The sequence below is a fragment of the Aquarana catesbeiana genome, linkage group LG07 (genome assembly GCF_042186555.1).
Source record: "Aquarana catesbeiana isolate 2022-GZ linkage group LG07, ASM4218655v1, whole genome shotgun sequence".
Taxonomy (NCBI): Eukaryota; Metazoa; Chordata; class Amphibia; order Anura; family Ranidae; genus Aquarana; species Aquarana catesbeiana.
In genome coordinates this window covers 138068925-138091226 of record NC_133330.1, presented here as the reverse complement: position 1 = coordinate 138091226, position 22302 = coordinate 138068925, and the positions used below count along the sequence as shown (strand labels likewise).

The 22302-nt window shown below is 40.9% G+C and overlaps 1 protein-coding gene across 6 annotated transcripts in view; it reads left to right on the top strand.

Annotated features, from left to right (window-relative positions):
* IFT56 (intraflagellar transport 56) overlaps positions 1 to 22302 on the top strand; it is a 1103321-nt gene that overhangs the window by 517872 nt on the left and 563147 nt on the right. For all 6 annotated transcript variants that reach the window (XR_012235287.1, XM_073592705.1, XM_073592704.1 and 3 more), the window contains one exon: positions 4329 to 4431. Coding sequence is in view for 5 of the 6 variants with exons in the window: in XM_073592705.1 (XP_073448806.1) it covers positions 4329 to 4431 (103 nt within the window). In the remaining variant the exon portion in view is untranslated. The remainder of the gene's footprint in view (positions 1 to 4328; positions 4432 to 22302) is intronic.

Below are 22302 nucleotides of genomic sequence, written 5' to 3'. Positions count from 1 at the left end.
AATGTTTCGCTGGTACGTCTGCAGAGTCCTTCTGCATAAGGAGAGTTCAGTGTATTTGCACAAGGATTTTTAATCCGGAGACCCTGTGGTATGAGATTCCTCTTTTTGCATCTTGAGAGAAAGAAGATGTCGCTGTTGACCTGTGTTTTCTTTGTGATCAGGTTGGTTAACTGCTTCTTTATGCGGCTATATGCAGGATCTTCCATCATACTTGATTTGATTGTAGCCGTATTAGTGCAATTGTGACAGAGAAAATTGAGTACTGTCCGTGATACTTTTTTTATTTGCACTAACATACAATTTTTCAGGACAAGCTTTCGGGGTATGTCCCCTTCTTCAAGGTCCAAGCAGTACTGATTCACAAATTTTTAAGCAGCATGTTAAAGAAGAAAAAAAAAGAAAACCAAACGCATACAAATCAATGGTAATAAAGATAGCAGCAGAGTTAGTGAGATAATTCAGAGGATGAAACTCTGAAAGGAATATTCCAACAACCCCCATTATTGGCTTTCAGACAACCACCCAACCTCAGACACAAACTAATCAGCAGGAAACTTCACTCTGATTATGAAGTCACAAATAATGGAAGCAAACCCTGCAATAAAAAACGCTGCAAACTATGCAACCAGATCAACCTATCCAAAAGTGTTACACACACAAATGGGACCTTCAATATCATGGGATCTTACAGCTGTACCTCCAGTAATGTTGTGTACCTCATCCAATGCAAAAGGTGCAGCAAAGGATCTTATGTTGGTGAAACAGGACAGAAGTTGCAAGCGAGGATGAATTTGCACAGACATACCATCAAAGAACATAAAGAAGACAGTTTATGCACACCTGTGGGACATCATTTCTCACAACCGGACCACACTATAGAAGACCTCAATGTTTTAGTTCTTAAAGGGAATTTCAGAACTATCCAGGAAAGGAAAACATTTGAACTAAGAATGATACTACTTTTTGACACGAAAAATAACGGCCTGAATTTAGATATTGTTTTCTTTACACATTATGCTAAAGTTTTACGACCCCTCTGTGACTAGTATCTCCCCCTGCATTCTATAGCTCTCCCTCTGTCTTATCTCACTAACTCTGCTGCTATCTTTATTACCATTGATTTGCATGTGTTTGGTTTTCTCCTTTTTTTTTTCTTCAACATGCTGCTTAAAAATGTGTGAATCAGTACTGCTTGGACCTTGAAGAAGGGGACATACCCCGAAAGCTTGTCCTGAAAAATTGTATGTTAGTGCAAATAAAAAAAGTATCACGGACAGTACTCAATTTTCTCTGTCACAATTGCACTAATACGGCTACAATCAAATCAAGAGTAAATAGACTAACAGGAGTACATTTTGTGTGCTCTGTGCACAGAAAAGCTACGGATTTCCTGCAACCTCTTTGCAGCCATTTGTTATCTACGTGCACTCCGGCAATTATAGCATGGCATTTCTTAAGGCGGGTTTGCCAATGATGACCACAGTGTTTAGTGCCTGGTTAATTAATGTATGTGAAAACAGCCACTACCAGTTTTTTCATCAGAAGCCTGTGTAGAAGGGTGACAACACAGGAGCATAGTTAGGAGACAGAAATAGGTTGTTTTCAGCCATTTGCAGCGCAACCTGCACATGTTGCATCTACCTCTATATTGTGTATACTATATATCATATCTATATCGATTTGTTTTAACAAAAAATGGTGTAACACAGTATTGTTCCACACTTTTACATTCAAATTAATATATCAAAATAGAATCTATCAGTTATAAATATAAACAAAATGTAATGTGTTGCAAACATGCATTTTTCCAACCACTTCAATCAGATACAGCTTGTCAAACTACTGAGAGAAATGGCCTTAGGAGTCTCTGTCTGCAAGGTACTTTAAGGCTCCATGTACACTAGAGCTCATAAACTGCAGTTTATTGGCGTTTGGGCTTTTTGTTTTAAAAGCCCATAAACTCCACTGTATGTTAGCCTATGCACACATGGATGTTTTTTAGCTTTAATGAGCAGTGGAGTTCATGGGCTTTTTTCTGAACGACAGAAATTCTCGTTCAAAGTGACATTTTTCACCGCCAAAAAAAGCCAAATGCTCATAAACGCGCGCTAATTAGTTCGGTGTTCTATTTTTTCAATGCATTGTGGGATTTTTGGAGTGTCCTCTGTATTTTTATTAAAAACACCCATAACGCTCATAAACGCTAGTACAAAACGCTGTTAAAAGCATGTTTTTCAACCAGCGTTTTCTGCCAGCAATCTGGCATCCAGAAAAGGCTTTTTTGAGCTTCAGGGTGCATGGAGCCTAAAGGAGAAGTCCAGCCAAAGCTCGTTTGGCTGTACATCTCCTATGGATCACATAGTGCAATTCCTTTTGCACTTCTGTGACCTGTTTTCAGCAGAGAGTGGGCTGAAGTCCACTCTCTGCTGACGTCACGGATTTCAGTCCAGGCACTGCATCATTCCGACAAAGTCTGAATCTGCCAGGTGCCTGGACTGACACCCGACTCAGCCTATCAGCGAGGCGCTGAGAGACTGAGCTGGCTGGCCCCGCCCCTCCACAGCCCAACGCTCCAATGAGTGAGGAGGAGGAAGAGCAGAGAGCTGTGACTGACAGTCTGCAGCTCTCTGCTCACGGAGCTCTGAAAAACGAGCGAGTAGAGTCGCCAGGGGATAGATGCAGCATCGGACCGATGCTGCATCCACTGAGGCAAGTATGATTCCGAAAAAAAAAAAAAATCTTTTTACTTCTCTTTTTAAGCCTTAACACAGACAGGGAGCACAGAATCTTTGCATCTAGCTTTTTAGCTTATGTAAATAAATAAGAGCAGCTGTCATGAAGAGTGCTGTGTAAAGCTGGCCATACCCTAGCCAGATTTCATTTAAAAAATAGTTTTTGTAATGTTTATATATTTTTCTAATGGTTAGTGGGGTCAAATCTACGTTCGTTCTTTACTGTAGTGATGAGAAAATTTGAAGGGGCAGGATGAAATTTTTTTTCTCAGACAAACAGATTTTGAACAGCTTATGTTTTCATTTGGGAAATTTCATCCATACAAAACTAAATTTTAAAAGCAAACTAAATTTTGAAGTACATGTGTACTTTCGAATAACATTCATCAAATCTCTGTTGGCATTCTCAAATGTACTGCTGAGATTTTTCTATGCCAGATAACATCAGCACATTACTTCTCTGGTCCACATACTGGCAGCATACTGGCAACATAGTGGTTACTCAGATGTACTTGTTTCATCTTTACAGGATCTTACTAGACTTGTTTCAGAGGTTCCAAAGTGAGGCAAAGGGATAAGAGATGCTGCTGGCTTTATGTGCCAGCAATGACAGGGAATTTCTCTGCTCCTCTGTCACCACCCACACATCTGCCCACAGCACCTTTAATTTGAAAAGCCTGCCTATCTACTGTATGTACAGTGCCTTGCAAAAGTATTCACCCCGTTGGCTTTTTACCTATTTTGTTACATTACAGCCTTTAGTTCAATGTTCAATGACGGAGGTTCACCTTCTAGCAGGACAATGACCCCAAACACACTGCTAAAGCAACACTTATGTGGTTTAAGGGGAAATATGTAAATGTGTTGGAATGGCCTAGTCAATGCCCAGACCTCAAACCAATAGAAAATCTGTGGTGAAACTTAAAGATTTCTGTTCAAAAGCGCAAACCATCCAACTTGAAGGAGCTGGAGCAGTTTTTTGCTAAGGAGGAATGGGCAAATATCCCAGTGGTAAGATGTGGCAAGCTCATAGAGACTTATCCAAATCGCAACTTGGAGCTGTGATAGGCGCAAAAGATGGCTCTACAAAGTATTGCCTTTAGGGGGGTGAATAGTTATGCACATTTACTTTTTCTGTTGTTTTGTCCTATTTGTTTGCTTCACAATAAAAAAAAAAAAGTCTTCAAACTTGTGGGCATGTTCTGTAAATTTAAGTGATGCAAATTCTCAAACAATCCATGTTAATTCCAGTTTGTGAGGCAACAAAACACGAAAAATGCCAAGTGAATATTTTTGCAAAGCACTGTAGGAAGGCACTTCTTGGGATATTTAGTATTAGCTTTATGTAATTTAGGAAATTACATAGTTTTCCCTGCAAACCCCTCTTATGGGCTGGCGCAAAGATTTTTTGGTGCCCTGTGATGATGCCACAGAGCAGAAGAGCAGGAGGTGCCACAGAGCAGAGGGAAGGATGATATGGTGCTATATTTGATATGTACAGTATCTGGAGTTCAGCTTTAAAAATTATTATGCGTAACTTTCCCCTTGTTTGTATGCTAATCATATTCATATGCTAATAACCGTGTATATTTGTAGGTGGTGTTTCGAGCTGGTGAAGGAGCTTTGCAGGTACTACCACCCCTGGTAGATGTTATCCCCGAGGCTCGCTTAAACTTAGTGATTTACTACCTTCGGCAAGGTAATTTTTGATCTTTAAAAATGTATACACAAATACAGAATATTCAAGTACCTTCTAGTCTTTGGAGTAGGCATTGGCAAGAAATGGTCAGAACAGGACACTGGTAAAAGTATAAGAAAAAAATTGGCTAATCTAATATCTTTTGCGCCTAGTTTCAGTACACCAAGTATTAAGACATAAAATGTGCTTTATTTTCTGGGCACAAAGAACAAAAAATCTTAATGGTAGAATAATTAGTTGTACATTTTTTACATCTTTAAGTATGGGCATACATTAAACATAGCCAAAAATGTTTCTAGGGTAACAACAGAACTGTATGCACGCAACTGTGTTTGTTTTAAAATGTGTCTGTAAATAGCAGTTCCAGACTTGGCCCAGGCTATGCATGGGTTCTTAACGTCTGCCCAAATCTAGGTTAAGCCCCACCCATGTGATTTAACTGTTGAATGACAAGGTCATCACATAAATGAGAATGGTTTAATTTTGACATCAACCTGGTTTAATTTTGTCTTTAACAGAATTCTAGGCCCTATGTAAAGCCTAGGATACAAGGGACACACAGACATATAGACTGATTTGAACACTACCACTTAAAAGCTGATTTCAAAAGAAAAGCAGATACCACTATCTGTGGTAACACTACAGTGTTTACACCACACTGCACCCTGCATTTTACCTGTCATTCAAAATCAGCAGAGTGGTGTGTGGGGCCTGCAGTGTTCCACCTAGTTTTCCCTACTTAATGCTACTGAAAACGCTGTGTGAATGGTGGAGTGAGAGGCAATAGACATTTCCACTAGTACACCTGTCTTGTAGAGGAATTGTCCTTTATTTAGACATCAGTGAAAAGCATATTGCCAACCAGTATTTGGACTGCACATGGACCCTTTTTCAAAGCACAATAATATATACAGTGTCTTGAAAAAGTATTCATACCCTGTGCAATTTTCCATATTTTGTCATGTTACAACCAAAAACGTAAATGTATTTTATTGGGATTTTATGTGATAGACCAACACAAAGTGGCACATAATTGTGAAGTGGAAGGAAAATGATAAATGGTTTTAAAATTTTTTTACACAGAAATATCTGAAAAGTGTGGTGTGCATTTGTATTCGGCACCCCTGAGTCCATACTTTGTAGAACCATCTTTTGCTGCAATTACAGCTGCAAGTCTTTTTGGGTATGTCTACCAGTTTTGCAAATCTAGAGCGCAACATTTTTGCAAAATCACTCAAGCTCTGTCAGATTGGATGAACAACATCTGTGAACAGCAATTTTCAAGTCTTGCCACAAATTATCAATTGGATTTAGGTCTGGACTTTGGTCATTTCTAACACATGAATATGCTTTTGCTATAAAACATTCCATTGTAGCTCTGGCTGTATGTTTAGGGTCCTTATCCTGCTAGAAGGTGAACCTCCCTCCCCAGTTTCAAGTCTTTGCAGACTTTAACAAGTTTTCTTCTAATGCCGCGTACACACGAGCGGAATGTCAGACAGAAAAAGTCAGACGGAAGCTTTTCATCGTATATTCCGATCGTGCGTATGCCTCATCGGCCTATTTTTTTTTTTTCTAAAATTCTGATGGACCTAGAAATGGAACATGTTTTAAATATTTCCGCCGGAACCAATTCCTATCTGGAAAACCGCTCGTCTGTATGCTTTTCCGACGGACCAAAAACGACGCATGCTCTGAAGCAAGTACGAGACGGAAGCTATTGGCTACTGGCTAATGAACCTCCTTTTTCTAGTCCCGTTGTACTTGCTATACGTCACCGCGTTCTTGACGATCGGACTTTGGTGTGATCGTGTGTACGCAAGACAGTTTCAGCGGAATTCCATCGGAAAAACCTTCAGAGTTTATTCCGATGGGAAAACCAGTCGTGTGTACACGGCATTAGAATGCCCTTTATTTGGCTCCATCCTTCCTCCAATCAACTCTGACCAGCTTCCCTTTCCCTGCTGAAGAAAAGCATCCCTACAACATGATGCTGCCACCACTATGTTTCATGGTGGGGATGGTGTGTTCAGGGTGATGTGCAGTGTTATTTTTCCGCCACACATAGCATTTTGCTTTTAGGCCAAAAAGTTCAATTTTGGTCTCATCAGACCAGAGCAACTTCTTCCACATGTTATCTGTGTCCCTCACATGGCTTCTCGCAAACTGCAAACGGGGCTTCTTATGCCTTTCTGACAACAATGGCTTACTTCTTGCCACTCTTTCATAAAGGCCAGATTTGTGGAGTACGCGACAAATAGATTCCCCCATCTGAGCTGTGGATCTCTGCAGCTCCTCCAGAGTTATCATGGGCCTCTTGGCTACTTCTCTGATTAATGCTCTCCTTGCTCGGCCTGTCAGTTTAGGTTGACGGACATGTCTTGGTAGGTTTGCAGTTGTGCCATACTCTTTCCATTTTCGGATGATGGATTGAACAGTGCTCCGTGAGATGTTCAAACCTTGGGATATTTTTCCTTTAACCTAATCCTGCTTTGAACTTCTCCACAACTTTATCCCTGACCTGTCTGGTGTGTTCCTTGGCCTTTATGATGCTGTTTGTTCACTAAGGTTCTCTAGCAAATCTCTGAGGGTTTCACAGAACATCTGTATTTATTTGGAGATTCAAATACACACAGGTGGACTCTATTTACGAATTGGGTGACTTCTGAAGGCAATTGGTTCCACTAGTTGGGGGTATCAGAGAAAAGAGGGCTGAATACAAATGCATGCCACAGTTTTCAGATATTTATTTGTAAAAAATTTGAAAACCATTTATCGTTTTTCTTCCACTTCACAAAAATGTGCCACTTTGTGTTGGTTTATCACAAACAAATTCCAATAAAATACATTTACGTTTTTGGTTGTAATATGACAAAATGTGGATAATATCAAGGGGTATGAATAGTTTTTCAAGGCACTGTATGTGAGAACATCAGTGAAGAGAAAAAAAAAAACACCCCAAACTGTGATGAAATAGTGGCATCACATTCTGGCCTAATAAAACAGTAATAAGGTTTAACCTCCCTGGCAGTAATCCCGAGTGTGGCTCAGGGTTAGTTTTCAGCAGCAAAAGCAGTAGCCCAGAGCCAGGCTTGGGATTACACCGCAGTATCCACGTACAGGTACTTACTTTGTCCCTAAGATCCCACGATGTACTGCTGCTGTGTCCTCTGGCTGGATCTTCTGCCTGATGCCTCTGTGTTCCAGGTTCTGTTCCCTGTGAGCGTAGCAAAGCATTGGGGTGCAACCGGCGGCAAATTCAAAAAGTACAAAACATAACGCACACACACAATACATTGTAATCTGTTAGGATTACATTACTGTATAAAATCATTTGACCTTAGTTTTGTCTCTAGTGCTTTGTCCAGTGCCCTGCCTGCACTTTTACCATTCTATCTACCTGGAAACTTGAACGTCCATGTCATCCAAAAAGCATCCCTCTATATCAAGAGGTTTTAGACCAGCTAGAAAACAGCGATAGTGAATTAGAATCACTTGAAGAATTGAGCGATAGTGATTTGTGGGGAAATTTGTCATCAGACACTGAAAGTAAGGACAGTGACGATTCTGCGACTGAACTCAGTGATGTGCGAACTTGGTGCTCTATTGACTGTGGTGCAGATCATGCAGCTTCCCCAAGATTCCCATTTACTGCAGCATCTGGTATGAAAGTAGACGTTGAAGAGGACAACCCCTTGGCATACTTACAACTTCTTCTGACCAATGAGGTTATTGAAAAAATAGTTACTGAGACAAACCGGTACCAAGAGCAACAATTGGCTACTACACATCGGAAGTTTCCAAGAAGCAGAAAGTGGGAACCAGTGACCAAAGTTGACATTTTGGAAATTTCTGGGCCTATTAATACTAGAGGTTGCCACCCCATTCTTTGGCACGATCATGTCAGAGTACAGATTTTCCCTGATTATGATATATTTACACTTTGAAAACAACAAATTTGATGAAACTACTCATCCTGCACCAAAACTAAAGAAAATTTGGGAAGTATCTCAAATGATTCTAAAGAATTTCTAACGGAGCTATGTGACAGAAAGAGACATCAGCATACAAGGGAAGGCTCAGCTGGGTACAATATATTGCATCAAAGAGAACGCGATTTGGCATAAAATCCTACATGCTATGTGAATCGTCAACTGGCTACATTTGGTATTCAGTCCTATACACTGGAAAAGGAACAAAATTAAATCTAAAATACAGCAACTATGGAATGGCAACATCTCCCATTCTTTCACTCATTAAGCCATTGCTAAATCAGTTTGGCAATAGGAAGCTGAAGACTGGAGAAATGGTTGCCTGGCAGAAAGGCAAAATGATGGTACTGCGATGGTGTGACAAGAAAGATGTGTGCCTAATGAGTACAGTTCATTATACCTCCTCCGTTATGGTATGCACAAAAGGTGGGAAAGAAATCATGAAGCCACAAGTAGTAATAGACTACATTAACACCATGGGAGGTGTCGACAGCCGACCAAGCAATGACATTCTACCCAGCAATGAGGAAATGACAAAAAGAAGTACTACAAGCTCTTCAGGCATCATCTTGAGCAATGCTTGTGGAATGCCTACATTCTGCTAAAAAAAAAAAAAAGTGACAGGCCTGTGATTCATTCTGACTTCATTTGGAAAGTTGCCAAATGGATCTTTGTGAACCACCAAACACCATCAATGGCTGTGGACGTCGTGCTGTTGGCGTTGGCAACCTGGAACGCATGACTGGTCATCACTTCATGGACTACATCCCACCAACCAAGAAAAAGTTAGCACCTACAAGGATGTACGTGGTTTGTTGCTCGAAGCAAAATGACAGTGGAAAGAAAATCAGAAAGGAAACCAGGTTCCATTGTCTGAATTGTGACGTCGGACTTGGTGCAGTCCCATGTTTCAAAGTGTATCATACCTGGGATGTTTACTAAACCAATATGCAGTGTCTAGTATTACAGTGACTAGTAATATTTCACCCTTGTTTAGACAAATTACAGTATTTTTGATTTGATTACATTATTGAAGAAAATGTATTATATTCATTTTTTTTATAATTATTTATTATATTATAATTTATGATTTTGTGTTTCAAAATTTATTATACCGGGATGTCTACTAGACTCTTGTTCGGACAGATTTAAGTGAGTTATTCCTAAGAATTACAGACCTACAATATAAAACAACAAATTTCCATGCCAAACAATGTACTGCTTTGACATTAAAAAAAATCAGACATAATCAGACCGCCAGGGAGGTTAAAAAGGTATTCGATAAGAATGTCGAAGCATCTGGAAATGGTTACCAATAGAAAAATGTTCTGTCATGTTCTGTGGGCAAATCTTATAGGATGTGCCCACAGCTCCATCAAGGATCATTTAAAGAGACCCTGTCCAAACCATTCTTTTCAACAACATTTTTCCCATACTAATATATGCGCATTTAACATATTTTTTTAGACAAGTAATTTACCTGTAGTGCCATCTTGGATGTGTTGGCAGATTTAGAGCTGTCACTCAGGTATTCACCTTTAGGGACTGAGGTGTTAGCAAATATGGTAGTTGGAAACTCTCAAAAGATGAGATGGCTTTAATATGCAACAAGAGAGCAGGGTATGCTTCCTGAAGTAGCCAATATTGCTAACACATTCAGAGGCACATTGTGAATTAAAAAAAAAATGCTTTTTGGATAAAATATATGCTGCAAGTAAGCATTTAAAAAAGTTATTTTTTGTGCTTTTTGCCTGCATATTTTTTTTTTTTTTTTTTAGTAAATTACATGGTCTCAAGAAAATTTAATTTACCTATTTTTGGTAACCATTTTCTGCATATAACTTCTATTTCAGATGTTGTTATCCCATATATTTGCTGAATATTTTTTGTTTTTAGACAGGAAAGTGATGTTGCAATGACATCACACTTGAGAGTGGTGGTGTTTTTTTCTCCACTACTGTTTTGAAACTATATAAGCAATGTATGTTCTCATATACAGTGAGGAAAATAATTATTTGATCCCCTGCAGATTTTGTAAGTTTTCCCACTTACAAAGAAATAAGGGGTCTATAATTTTTATCATAAGTGTATTTTAAAATGATAGGGACAGAATAGCAGCCAAAAATCCAGAAAAAGCACATGATACAAATGTTATAAACTGAGTTGCAGTTCAGTGAGTAAAATAAGTATTTGATCCCCAACCAAAACATGACTTAGTACTTGGTGGAGAAACCCTTGTTGGCAAGCACGGCAGTAAGACATTTCTTGTAGTTGGTTACCAGGTTTGCTCACATCTCAGGAAGATGAGATGTGAGCAAACAAAATGTTTCTTGGCTGTCGCTCGGCAGCCCCCTCCATAAATTTTCTATAGGAATAAGGTCTGGAAACTGGCTTAGCCACTCCATGACCTTAATGTGCTGCTTCCTGAGTGTTGCCACGTACACACGGTCGGACTTTTCGAACGGACTTGTCCGACGGACCAAATCCGGCAGACAATCCGATCGTATGTGGGCTTCATCAGACCTTCAGCGGCCTTTGCAGTCACAAATATGACTGACTTTAGATTTGGAACATGCTTCAAATCTTTACGTCGTAACTCCGCCGGACCCAGAAATCCACTCGTCTGTATGCTAGTCCGACGGACAAAAACCCACGCTAGGGCAGCTATTGGCCACTGGCTATCAACTTCCTTATTTTAGTCCGGTGTACGTCATCACGTACGAATCCATCGGACTTTGGTGTGATCGTGTGTAGGCAAGTCCGGTAGTTAGAAAGTCTGTTGAAAGTCCGCCAAAAGTCTGTCGAAAGTCTGTCGGACTTTTGTAGCTGAAAAGTCCAACTGTGTGTACGCAGCATTACTCCTTTGTTGCTTTGGCGGTATGTTTTGAGTCATTGTCATGCTAGAAGACCCATCCTTGGTGTTCTGGCTGAGGGAAAATGTTTCTCATCTGAGATTTTACAATACGTGACTGAATTTAAACCTCTAGAGATAAGTGGAGTAAATAGTAGCACTCAAATAAATAAAAAATTAAAAAAAGAAAATGTGCTAATGAAAGCAATGATCAATCTAAATGAACAGTAAAAGAATATATGTGTGAATATTGACAATAATACCCTCATTAAAAATCAGTCACAATATGAATGTGATCTGACCAAAAAGTTATTGGTGAACACTGTGAGCAAACACATCCTATCACATAATGTTCAAAGCAACACCCTGTGACAGATGTGAAAATAATGAATAAAGTGTTGACATAAAGTTCATAAATTATGAATATTCCGATGAATGGTCTGAAAAAATCTATAAATGAAAACTCTTGGTTGTTCTTTGTGATCTTTCACCACACCTCAGTGTTTGTGCACTCCCCCTTAAAGATTTGCACTCACCAGCTACAATTGCCTCCCACTCTCGTGTTTGGCATAACTCGCCTCAAACCACACTTATTGGGGGTTAAAATGTGATCTCCAGATTTTAAACGTGATCTCCAAATAGCGAGCGTAAATGCAACAAATCCTTTTCCTCGAAGTGATTGCTCCACATGAAAATGAAAAAATGCTCCAAATAGTGTGATAAAGTACAGCAAATTTATTACAAATTCAAACAATCGCACACCATTGCACTCACATGTGTAAAAACCAAAGCAGGCCAAAGAAAAAACACTCCAAAGGAAATCTTCTAGTTAAATATATTTATTGAGTTTTTAGAAAGAAAGAAAAAAGAATAAAAGAATATAATACATGGATACATATCACATATTTCCAGAAGCTTTACAGTATAATATTATACATAGAACCGTCTTACAACTGTTATTATGTTATACACATTTTAAGTATGGCATAGAAATAAAGGAAAACATAAAATGATTTGGCTAGGTATAGTTGTCTAGTTGTAAGATGAGCAATAGAAAAAGTATGAAAAGAATATGTATCTCATATATTCAAACAGTATATACCCTAGAAAATATTACACAACAAAAAAAAGAAAAGGGGGGGGAGACAAGAAAGAGAGAAGGAAAGGGAAACCTGGGGTGGCGTCCTGGCTCATGGCATATATACAATTAAATTTAGTGAATATATTATATAACCTAGTGTGGTAATAACAAAGATTGGTCAAAGTCAGCAGGAAAGTAGTGTTTCACCCATGGTTGCCATATCTTATTAAATAGATCAATTTTATTATCTTCAATAGCTGTCATCTTTGCTTGTATGAGTGCTTTATTCATTCTGTGTTTAGCTTCGTTCACGATTAGAGTTTGAGACTTCCATGCCTTGGCAATGGTTTGTTTGGCTGCAGTACTTAGTTGGATAAATAAAAGAAATTGAGTGTGAGTGAGCATGGTAGGTTTTAGGTTTAGAATAGCCATGGTGGGATCTGGAGGAATTGTGATTTCCAAGGCTTTAGAGGCCATAAGAAATATGTTATTCCAGAATATTTTAACAACAGGACATTGCCATCATATGTGATAATGTGTACCAGGCATGTCGCAACCTCTAAAACAATTAGGAGGATATGAGGGAGCGAATTTAGCTATTCTAGCTGGTACCATGTACCATCGCATTAAAACTTTATAATTGGTTTCTACAGCAAAACAGTTAGGAGAGGAAGTTTTGGTGGCTAACCATATATTAGACCAATCTTTATCATCCAGTTTTTGATTAATATCCTGTGCCCATTTAATAGCATATGAGGGTAGAGTTTATCCTGAAGTCACATTACATTGGTGATATAATAGTGAGATAAGACCTCTGATGTGCGGGTCGCTCATACAGATACGTTCAATTTGAGTCATTTGATTGAGAGTAGAACCTGTATTAAGTAGTGGTTCATAAAAATTTTTCTTTTCAAATATTTTATTGGTAATTAACAAGCGGCTGTTCCATACATTACATTGGAGATCGCAGGGTAGCATAAGACAGTGCTTTTCATTGTCATAGATTACATCATTAACAAAATGGAATATAGTGGATTATACCAACAAGTGAATACTCAGTCAAATCGTGAGTTTAAACGGATAAGGTTGGGTAGCTAGAAAATTAGAGGGAACTGGGTCCCCAAAATAAGTATGTAAAGGTGCCGGGTTTCTCCCCAAAAAACAAACATGGGAGTCACCAGGACCATTGTTTAAGACCGAGTACAATACCAATAGGTATTAATGGTAGAAGAGGGGAGAAAGAGAGGAAAGAAGAAAAAAAAGGGGGGGAAGGGGAGAGTAAAAGTAGATAGAGAAGAGAGGAGCGAGGGAGTGTGTGGGTCAGCCGGGTCGCACGGGCAGAGGTGTGGTATCGTTGTCTCTGGTTTAGGACCGAATAGATTCAGTGTCCCAACAAATGTTCATCAATACCAGCCGGGAGGAAGTGATCCATCCATGGTTGCCAGATTCTGACATGTTGGGGGACCTTATCCAAAATTTTCGCCTCGATCTTGCTATGTACCATTGCTTGTGTAATCCGGTTTTTAGTTTCGGTTATACTGAGCGTGGGTGTTTTCCAAGCCTTAGCGATTGTTTGCTTAGCTGCGGTGAATAGCTGGAGGAGGAGGCGAAGCTGTGCTCTTGTGTAGTCCTGGGGAATTAAACTGAGCAGGGCTATCGTTGGGCTGGGTTTTAGGGTGACTTGGTGTAGGGTGGACGCCATTTGGAATATAGTTTCCCAAAAGCGTTGCACCAGTGGACATGTCCACCAGATGTGTAGATGTGTACCTCTATCGCTACATCCCCTAAAACAGTTTGGGGAAAATTCAGGTAAGAATTTAGCAATTCTAGCCGGGACTAGGTACCACCGCATCAACACCTTGTAGTTTGCCTCTGAGGCAATCACGTTTTGGGAAGAATTTTTTGTGTTGGTCCAGATAGTCACCCAGTCCTCCGCTTCAATATTAATATCTAGATCATTTGACCATCTCTGCGCATACGCGGGAAGGCGCGAGGATGGTGTAGTGAAATGTGCGTAAAGTCGGGAGATAATGCCTGGAGCGTGCGGGTCCGAGTCACACATAGTCTCGTACTCTGTCAAAGTATCCAATCCAGAGAGAGATTTTATTATTGATTGAGTGAAGTGCGCAATTTGGAGATAACGGAAGCATTCTCTGTTGGGGAGTTGTGTTTGTGCTTGGATACTGGCAAATGATTTAATAGCGTCTGTATTGACTATATCACATATGCGAGTCAGGCCCGCCCGCCCCCAGGACTGAAATGATAATGGTTCAGTATAGGCTGGGTAGAATTGTGGGTGACCCAGAAATGACAAGAGGGGGGAGTGCGGGGAAATCAGTTTGAAGGGTGTTTTCAGTTTATCCCAAAGTCTGAGAGTGTGTTGTGTGATTGGGTTAGATATGGGACCACGTGATGCTGGGGAAAGCCATAGCAAATTAGTTATGGTAAGCGGGAATGAGTCAATAGCTTCAAGGCTAACCCAGAGTGGTATTTCGAGTTTCGAGTGGTAGAGAGCCGTCTGGGCCAGCCTTGCAGCTTGGTAGTAGTGTTGAAATTTTGGGATGCCAAGGCCTCCATTGGGCTTGCTACGTAGAAGAACGGATCTAGCCACTCTGGGTCTTGTAGAGCCCCAGATAAATTTAAAAACTTTACTTTGTATGATCCTATGGTAATATGAAGGGACTGTGACAGGGAGAACTCTGTATAGGTATAATAATTTCGGAAGCAAAGACATCTTAACAGCCGCAATGCGGCCGAGCCAGGAGATACATAAGGGTAACCAAAGGTTAAGGAGGGAAGTTATTTGGGTTAGCATTGGGAGGTAATTGTTTTGGAACAAGTGCGATGGGTCACTCGTCAGTTTAATCCCTAAATAGGGAATAGATGTAGTGGACCATTGAAAAGGGAAGTTTTGGCGTAACTTAACTAAGTCAGCTTGCGGCAAAGACACATCAAGAGCCCTCGATTTAGTTTGGTTGATTTCGAGCCCCGAGACCCTGGCAAATCTATCTAGGGTGTGCAATAGGATCGGGATGGTAGTATGGGGAGATGTGATGAACATGAGAGCATCATCAGCAAAGAGGCAAAGTTTATGTGAGGTAGAGGCAATCTCCAAGCCCCGAATATCAGGGTTACTCCTTATCAGGGCAGCTAAAGGTTCAATCACGAGTGCAAATAAAATGGGGGATAAAGGACAACCTTGCCTAGTTCCTCGTAAAATGGGAAAGGGGTCTGAACGGAAGCCTGAGTAATGCACGTATGCTTGTGGTTGATTGTACAGTGCGTTGACCCACCCCAGAAAATGTGGGCCGAAGCCCCAACGTTGGAGAATATTGAAATAGGTAGGGCCAGGAGACAGTATCGAAAGCTTTCCGGATATCTAAAGAAAGGAGATGCATCGGGATTTTACGGGAGCGGGCTAAATGTTGGAGGAGAATTACTCGGCGAATGTTGTCACTCGCCTGTCGTTTAGGAATAAAACCTACTTGGTCTTTATGAATCAATCCTCCAATTATAGGGTTGAGACGTAAGGCTAAAATTTTGGCTAGAATCTTGATGTCGACATTTAAGAGTGAAATTGGTCTGTAGTTAGACCACGAGGTGGTGTCCGTGTTTGGTTTCGGGATCATCGATATAAGTGCCGTCAATGTGTCTCTGCCGAAGGAGTGTTGTTTAAGTATAGCGTTAAAGGAGTTGGTAAGGAGGGGGGCTAATTCAGTTGCAAATTTTTTATAATAAAGGCTCGGTAGACCGTCCGGGCCTGGACGTTTTTGTGGTTTGAGTGACTTGATGGCTGATAAGACTTCCTCCGTGGTGATCGTGCTCTCCATAAGTTCACGATTAGCATTAGATAATGTAGGAATAGGAAGATTGCTAAAAAGCTTTTCCGCTTGATTCGGCGAAAATGCCGTTTTAGGCTCGTACAAGTTTGCTAGTTGTTTACGGAATTCAGCGAGAATTTTAACCGGATTACTAGTCACATTATCTTTAGACAGTCTAAGTCTGATAGGGACACGAACACGGTCCGGCCTACGAAGGCGTAAGGCCAGATATGTGTCAGGTTTGTTGGCTTTGGTGTAGATCGTGTGACTAGACCTGCGGATAGTCTTATCAGCCGCTTCAGCCAAAAGTAGGTCAAGTTCGAGTTTAGTCTTTTCTAGAGTTATTTTATGGGCTTCAGTTGGGTTAGTTTGAAATTGTAGGAAGTGGTTCTGGTATTCTGATTCAATATTCTGATATCGGGAGTGGCATTGTGAGTTAGGTAATCTTTGAGAGCTGTCTGGATATCTAAGCAGTATGATTGGTTGGTTAGGAGGGAGTCATTCATGGACCACCACCTTTGAGAGGCCTGTGGTATTAAAGAAGATACTGTAGTGATAACAGCACAGTGGTCTGTCCATGTGATTGGGTGGATATGTGAATGGAGAAGGAGCGGGGCGGATGCTATAGGAATAAAAATGTGGTCAATTCTAGAGAAAGATTTATGGGGGTGTGAATAGAACGTAAAATTTTTCTTAGTGGGGTTGGATTCTCTCCATGTGTCTAAAAGGGAGGCCTTAAGTATTTGTTTGCGGAATTGGATAGAGGGGGTGTGATGTTCAGGGGCATAGGGGGATTTATCAGTAGTTGGAGTCACCACATAGGAACAGGGTTCCTTTACAGTGGGTTTTCACTATTTGTAATAAATGTGAGAAAAAGGGGTTTGGGTTTGAGTTTGGGGCGTAATAAGAAACAAAAGTTGTTGTAACATCTTGCAACAGACCTACAAGAAGCAGGTAACGACCCTCCGGATCTTTTATTTCAGTTAAGGGGGTGATTGGTGTGGTGTGATGAAAAGCTAGAAGGACCCCTCGATGTTTAGTGTCTGCTGAGGTGGTAAAAACTTGTGGATATTTAGGGCTAAAGAAGTTGGGGGTGTGGCGCTTTGAATAATGGGTTTCCTGAAGAGCCACTACGTTGGCTTTTAGGGATGCGAACGTTTGAAAGGCTTTGACCCGCTTATGTGGAGAGTTGAGCCCATTAACGTTTAGGGTAAGTATATTAAGTGGTGCCATGGTTAGGTATGTGGAGAATTATTAGCATGGGATACCGAGCCCGTGCGAGCCGACCGACAAAGGAAATGGAGAAGGGTAGAGGGAGAGAGTTTAAGAGAAGAGAAAGAAAGAGAATAAAAGAAGGGGGAGAGGGCATATGGTGTAGGGTACGCCACCGATATCGCCCCCTATCAGGGAGACAAACGGTCAGTGACGCCCGACCAGTAAGTGCGCCATCTCTGCGATCAGAAGACCAATCAGAGAGAGGGTGCACCATAGAGAGGGAGCGCAATGACAGCTCCCCGCCGCAATCGGGATTAATCAAAACAGTTTAAAGTCAAAGCCCACAATGTTGTAACATATATTAAGGCATAAACCCAACACAGAACATGAAGGAGGGGGGGGGAATTGGGAATGGAGGGAGGGGGGAGGGGGGAGGGGAGAGGGGAAAGGGGAAAGGGGGAAGGGGGGGAATAAGGGAAGTAAGGGAATTGGGACATACAATATAATCAGTCATTTTTTCTCTTTTCTCTACCCCTGACATGACTTGTATCCAGGGTAAAGTCTCGTGGAATTATGATTGCTATATTATGATGGTATAGGGGTAGGAATGGCAGGATACTAGGGTTAACCTGGCACACTTTGTGTATGCCAGTTTAAGCGTATGAGCCATAATACAGTATGTGTATATATTATACATTATACAGGCAGGTAGAAATATAGTGTTAAGGTTAAACATTTCAATTCAACAAAAAGAAAAAACAAAAAGAAAAGGACAAAAAAAACCCTAAAGAAAACCTTTGTAAAAGGTAAAGTAACTGAACCTGAATAGGCCTTAAAAGGCCTAGAAGCCCTGCAGAGAAGGCTTGCAGGAAGCTGTATCAGTTCCTAAACCAACCGATGTCGTCCAGCAGCTTCTGGTCACTGAAGCGTTCTATGCGAAGAGAGTCATGGAAGATGCAACCGAGGAGCTGAATGCTGGAAGAGACAAGGGGAGAAAAAAGAATATATGTCTGTCAAGCTTTCAGCGGAGGGCTTGAGATTTCGGGCTGGGGTGGTAGTTTCCAGATGATCGTGCTGGGGTCCCTTTCCGGATGGACTGTGGATCGGGGTTATTCCTCTTCGGGGTCGTGGTGTATGGCTGGGAGGTTGATCTGGCTGGTGTGCGAGGCAGAGACGTTTCAGGTTGACGCGTCTGGGGCGACAGGTGCAGAGATTCTAGCAAGCGTTGCAGCAACTCAGGGGTGGTGCAGGTATGTTGTTGTCCTTGATAGGAGAATTGCAAGGCAAATGGGAATCTCCATGTGTACTTGAGTTGGTGCTGTTGTAATATTTGCAGCTGCGGTTTCATAGCACGCCGTTTAGCGATAGTGAGGGGTGCCAAGTCCGTGAACAGTTGGTAGTCGTGATTCTGAAACTGAAGGGAGTTCTTATTCCGTGCTGCTGTTAGTAGTTGTTCCTTCGTGCGGAAAAAGTGTAGTTTGACTATGATATCTCGCGGTGGCCCGTCTGCTTGACGGCGGGTTAGTGCCCTGTGAATTCTGTCAAACTCCAGACGTTCGATGGGTATGGAGGGTTCAAGTTCTTGGAATAAAGCAGTGGTAAATGATTGTAGATCATCAATCGCCTCCGGTATACCCCTGAGACGCAAATTGGACCTGCGAGAGCGGTTTTCTGCGTCTTCCAGACGCGATAACAACATAGCATTTTCCTCACGGAGGGCAATATGTTCATGGGCCTGTTCCTGCAATGTGAGTTCCATGTCGTCGACCCTGGTCTCAAGGTCTGCTGTGCGTTGGCCTATTTCACGGATCTCTCGTGTCAAATTGTTAGTGATTTGATCTGAGGTTGTTTTCAGCGCCTTATGGAGCATGGTTTCCATCAGTCTTATGAAAGCTGTCTGTGACATACCTGCTTGCGGTAAGGGGGGGGAGCCGCCTGAATTAGATTGCATGTCTGTCTCGTCTTCACTCTCCAGCATCTCTGAGTGTGCAGGAGAGGACGCTGCTTGATCAGCCAGGGCTCGGGCCTTCGCCGCCATCTTGGAAGAAGCGCGGGCCAGCGCTTCTTTTATGGGTTTCGGCTTTGTTTTGCCGCGATGACCCGTGAGTACCATACCGGAGGAGGCACTGATGTCCGGGGGAGGTAATCCCTGGAAAACGGGAGCCGGATCGCTGCGTTAAAGATGCTTTATGGTCCCGAGTGTGCGGCGGGGAGTGCGGAGCTTCACAGGGAGACGTCCGCCATGTAAAGCCTCGCGCATGCGCCCCGGTTCATAAAAATTTTTAATCTGTAGATAGCGAAATATTTCTTTTTTAGGTAAAGCGTAAGTTTCACATAATACAGGAAAGGCATGAATATTAGATGAGGATGATAGATTATATAAACGGGTAAGATTTACCGTGGACCATGCAGAGAATGATCTTGGAAATTTCCAAGCAGGATGAAAGGCTGGATTATGGAGAAATGAAAGCAGAGGATTATGTGGAGATATAAGATTATGTTTGAATTTATCCCAAATAGTCAAGGTATGTTTTGTTATTGGATTAGTAAGGTGGATCCTATCAGCAGGGTTTAGCCATAAAATATTTGCCACTGAGATAGGATCACTGTCTACCGATTCAACAGCAACCCAAAGGGGTGTTTCAACCATAGCGTGATATTTGGGTAGAAGTGCAATTTGCGCAGCATTATAATAAGAAGAAAAATTGGGTATCCCCAAACCCCCATTCAGTTTATTCAAATACAATGTAGATTTAGATATGCAAGGTTTGGTGTTATCCCAAATAAATGATATAACTCTACGTTGAGTAAGTCTTGGCAAATAGGATGGTATTGGTATTGGAAGTACCCTAAATAAATATAGAAAATTTGGTAGTATTGACATCTTAATAGCGTTAATCCTTCCCAACCAGGATAACGGAAGAGAAGCCCATTGTTTCATGAGAGCAGTAATTTGTTTTAGAAGAGGCAAGTAGTTAACTGCAAAAAGATCTTTAAGGGAAGTTGTGATTTGTATTTCCAAATATGGGAGTTGATTCGGAACCCAGTTGAAAGGTAAGGAAGTTTGGGCTTGTTGAAGTTCAGTTTGTGATAAAGAGATATTTAACGCATTTGATTTTGTAGGGTTGATGTATAGACCTGAGATTTGGGCAAAGTTTTCAAGTGTGAGTAATAAATTAGGGGTAGATATATGTGGACGTGACAAAAATACGAGAATATCGTCTGCGAAGAGACATAATTTATGATGGTGACCACCTAATTCAATACCTTTGATATCGGGGGTATTTTCTAATTAATTGTGCTAAAGGTTCAATTAATAAGGCAAAAAGTAATGGGGAAAGGGGGCCTCTGTCTGGTACCTCCTTTTGATGTCAAACATTGTTGACTTATAACCGAAATATTTAATATATGCTCTGGGATTATTGTATAAAGAGGAAATCCAGGATAGAAAGTGATCACCAAAACCCCATTTTTGGAGAGTATATTCCATGTATGCCCATGTGACAGAGTCAAATGCTTTCCTTATATCTAGAGACACCAGGCAAGCTGGGATCTGTCTAGATTTAGCTGCATGGATAAGTAAAAGTGTACGTCTGATATTATCACCTGCCTGGCGTTTTGGCATGAAGCCTGTCTGATCTTTATGAATTAGATGTCCTATAATAGAATTTAGTCTGGTGGCCATGATTTTAGCCAATAGTTTTATATCTAGATTAAGAAGAGATATAGGACGGTAATTAGTCCAAGAGGTAGAATCAGAGTGTGGTTTGGGAATCATTGCTATAATAGAAGTAAGTGTTTCTGTTCTAAAGGAATGCCCTTCAAGAATCGAATTAAAGGCTTTGGTTAAGACTGGTGTTAAGATGTGTGTATACTGTCTATAATAAGCTGCTGAAAAGCCATCTGGGCCTGGTCTCTTACGTAATTTTAAGGATTTTATAGCTTTCAACACTTCATTGTCAGTAATCGTGTTTTCTAGCTGATCTCTCTGCAGCTGGTCGAGGTTAGGAAGTGTAATATTAGAAAATAAAACATCAGCTTTGGACTTATCAAAATTAGGAGATGAGGAATATAATTTGGCTAAATTGGAACGAAATATCTCGAGAATCTTTACTGGATTACTGGTATATGCTTCTCTGGATATTTTTAGCTTTATGGGTGTTTGATTGTGTTGTGAATTCTTCAGGATTCTAGCCATAAGCGTATCGGGTTTATTTGCTTTAAGGTATTGAATATGTTGGCGCTTGCGTATGAGTTTGTCTGCTGAATCGGTCAGAAAAAGATCTAAATCTAGGCGAGCTCTTTCAAGTTTAGTGCTGTTGTTGGCATTCGGAGAGGATTGAAATGTCTGGTAACAGTCATTAAAGGTGGATTCAAGTTTTGCAAACAGAATTTTACGTTCTCTTTTGAGAATAGTAGCTTGTTGTATGAGTCTACCTCTAATAACCACTTTATGGGCTTCCCATAATGTAAGAGCAGAGATATCACCTGTGTCATTAGACGTTATATAATCTGATAATGCTTTTTCACTCTCAACACGGTGAGAGGGATGAGTCAGTATAGAGTTGTTTATGCACCAAGTTGTGTCATGTGATCTGGGAATTGTGGAAGCAATAGTAGTAATTACTGCGCAGTGGTCAGTCCACGGAAGAGGAACAATTTTGGATGAAATGATTTCTGGTAACATACTGGATGGAGTAAAAATATGATCTATTCGTGAGAAAGACTTATGTGGGTATGAATAGTGAGTAAAACGTCTACTGGCAGGATTCATCTCTCGCCAAGTGTCAACTAAACTATGCGTGTTAAGTAGGTGTTGAAAAGTCAAGTTTTTAATACCCGTGTTAGGTTTTGAGGGAGAGTTATCCAGAAATGGGAATATAGTTGCATTGGAATCTCCACAGATAACAA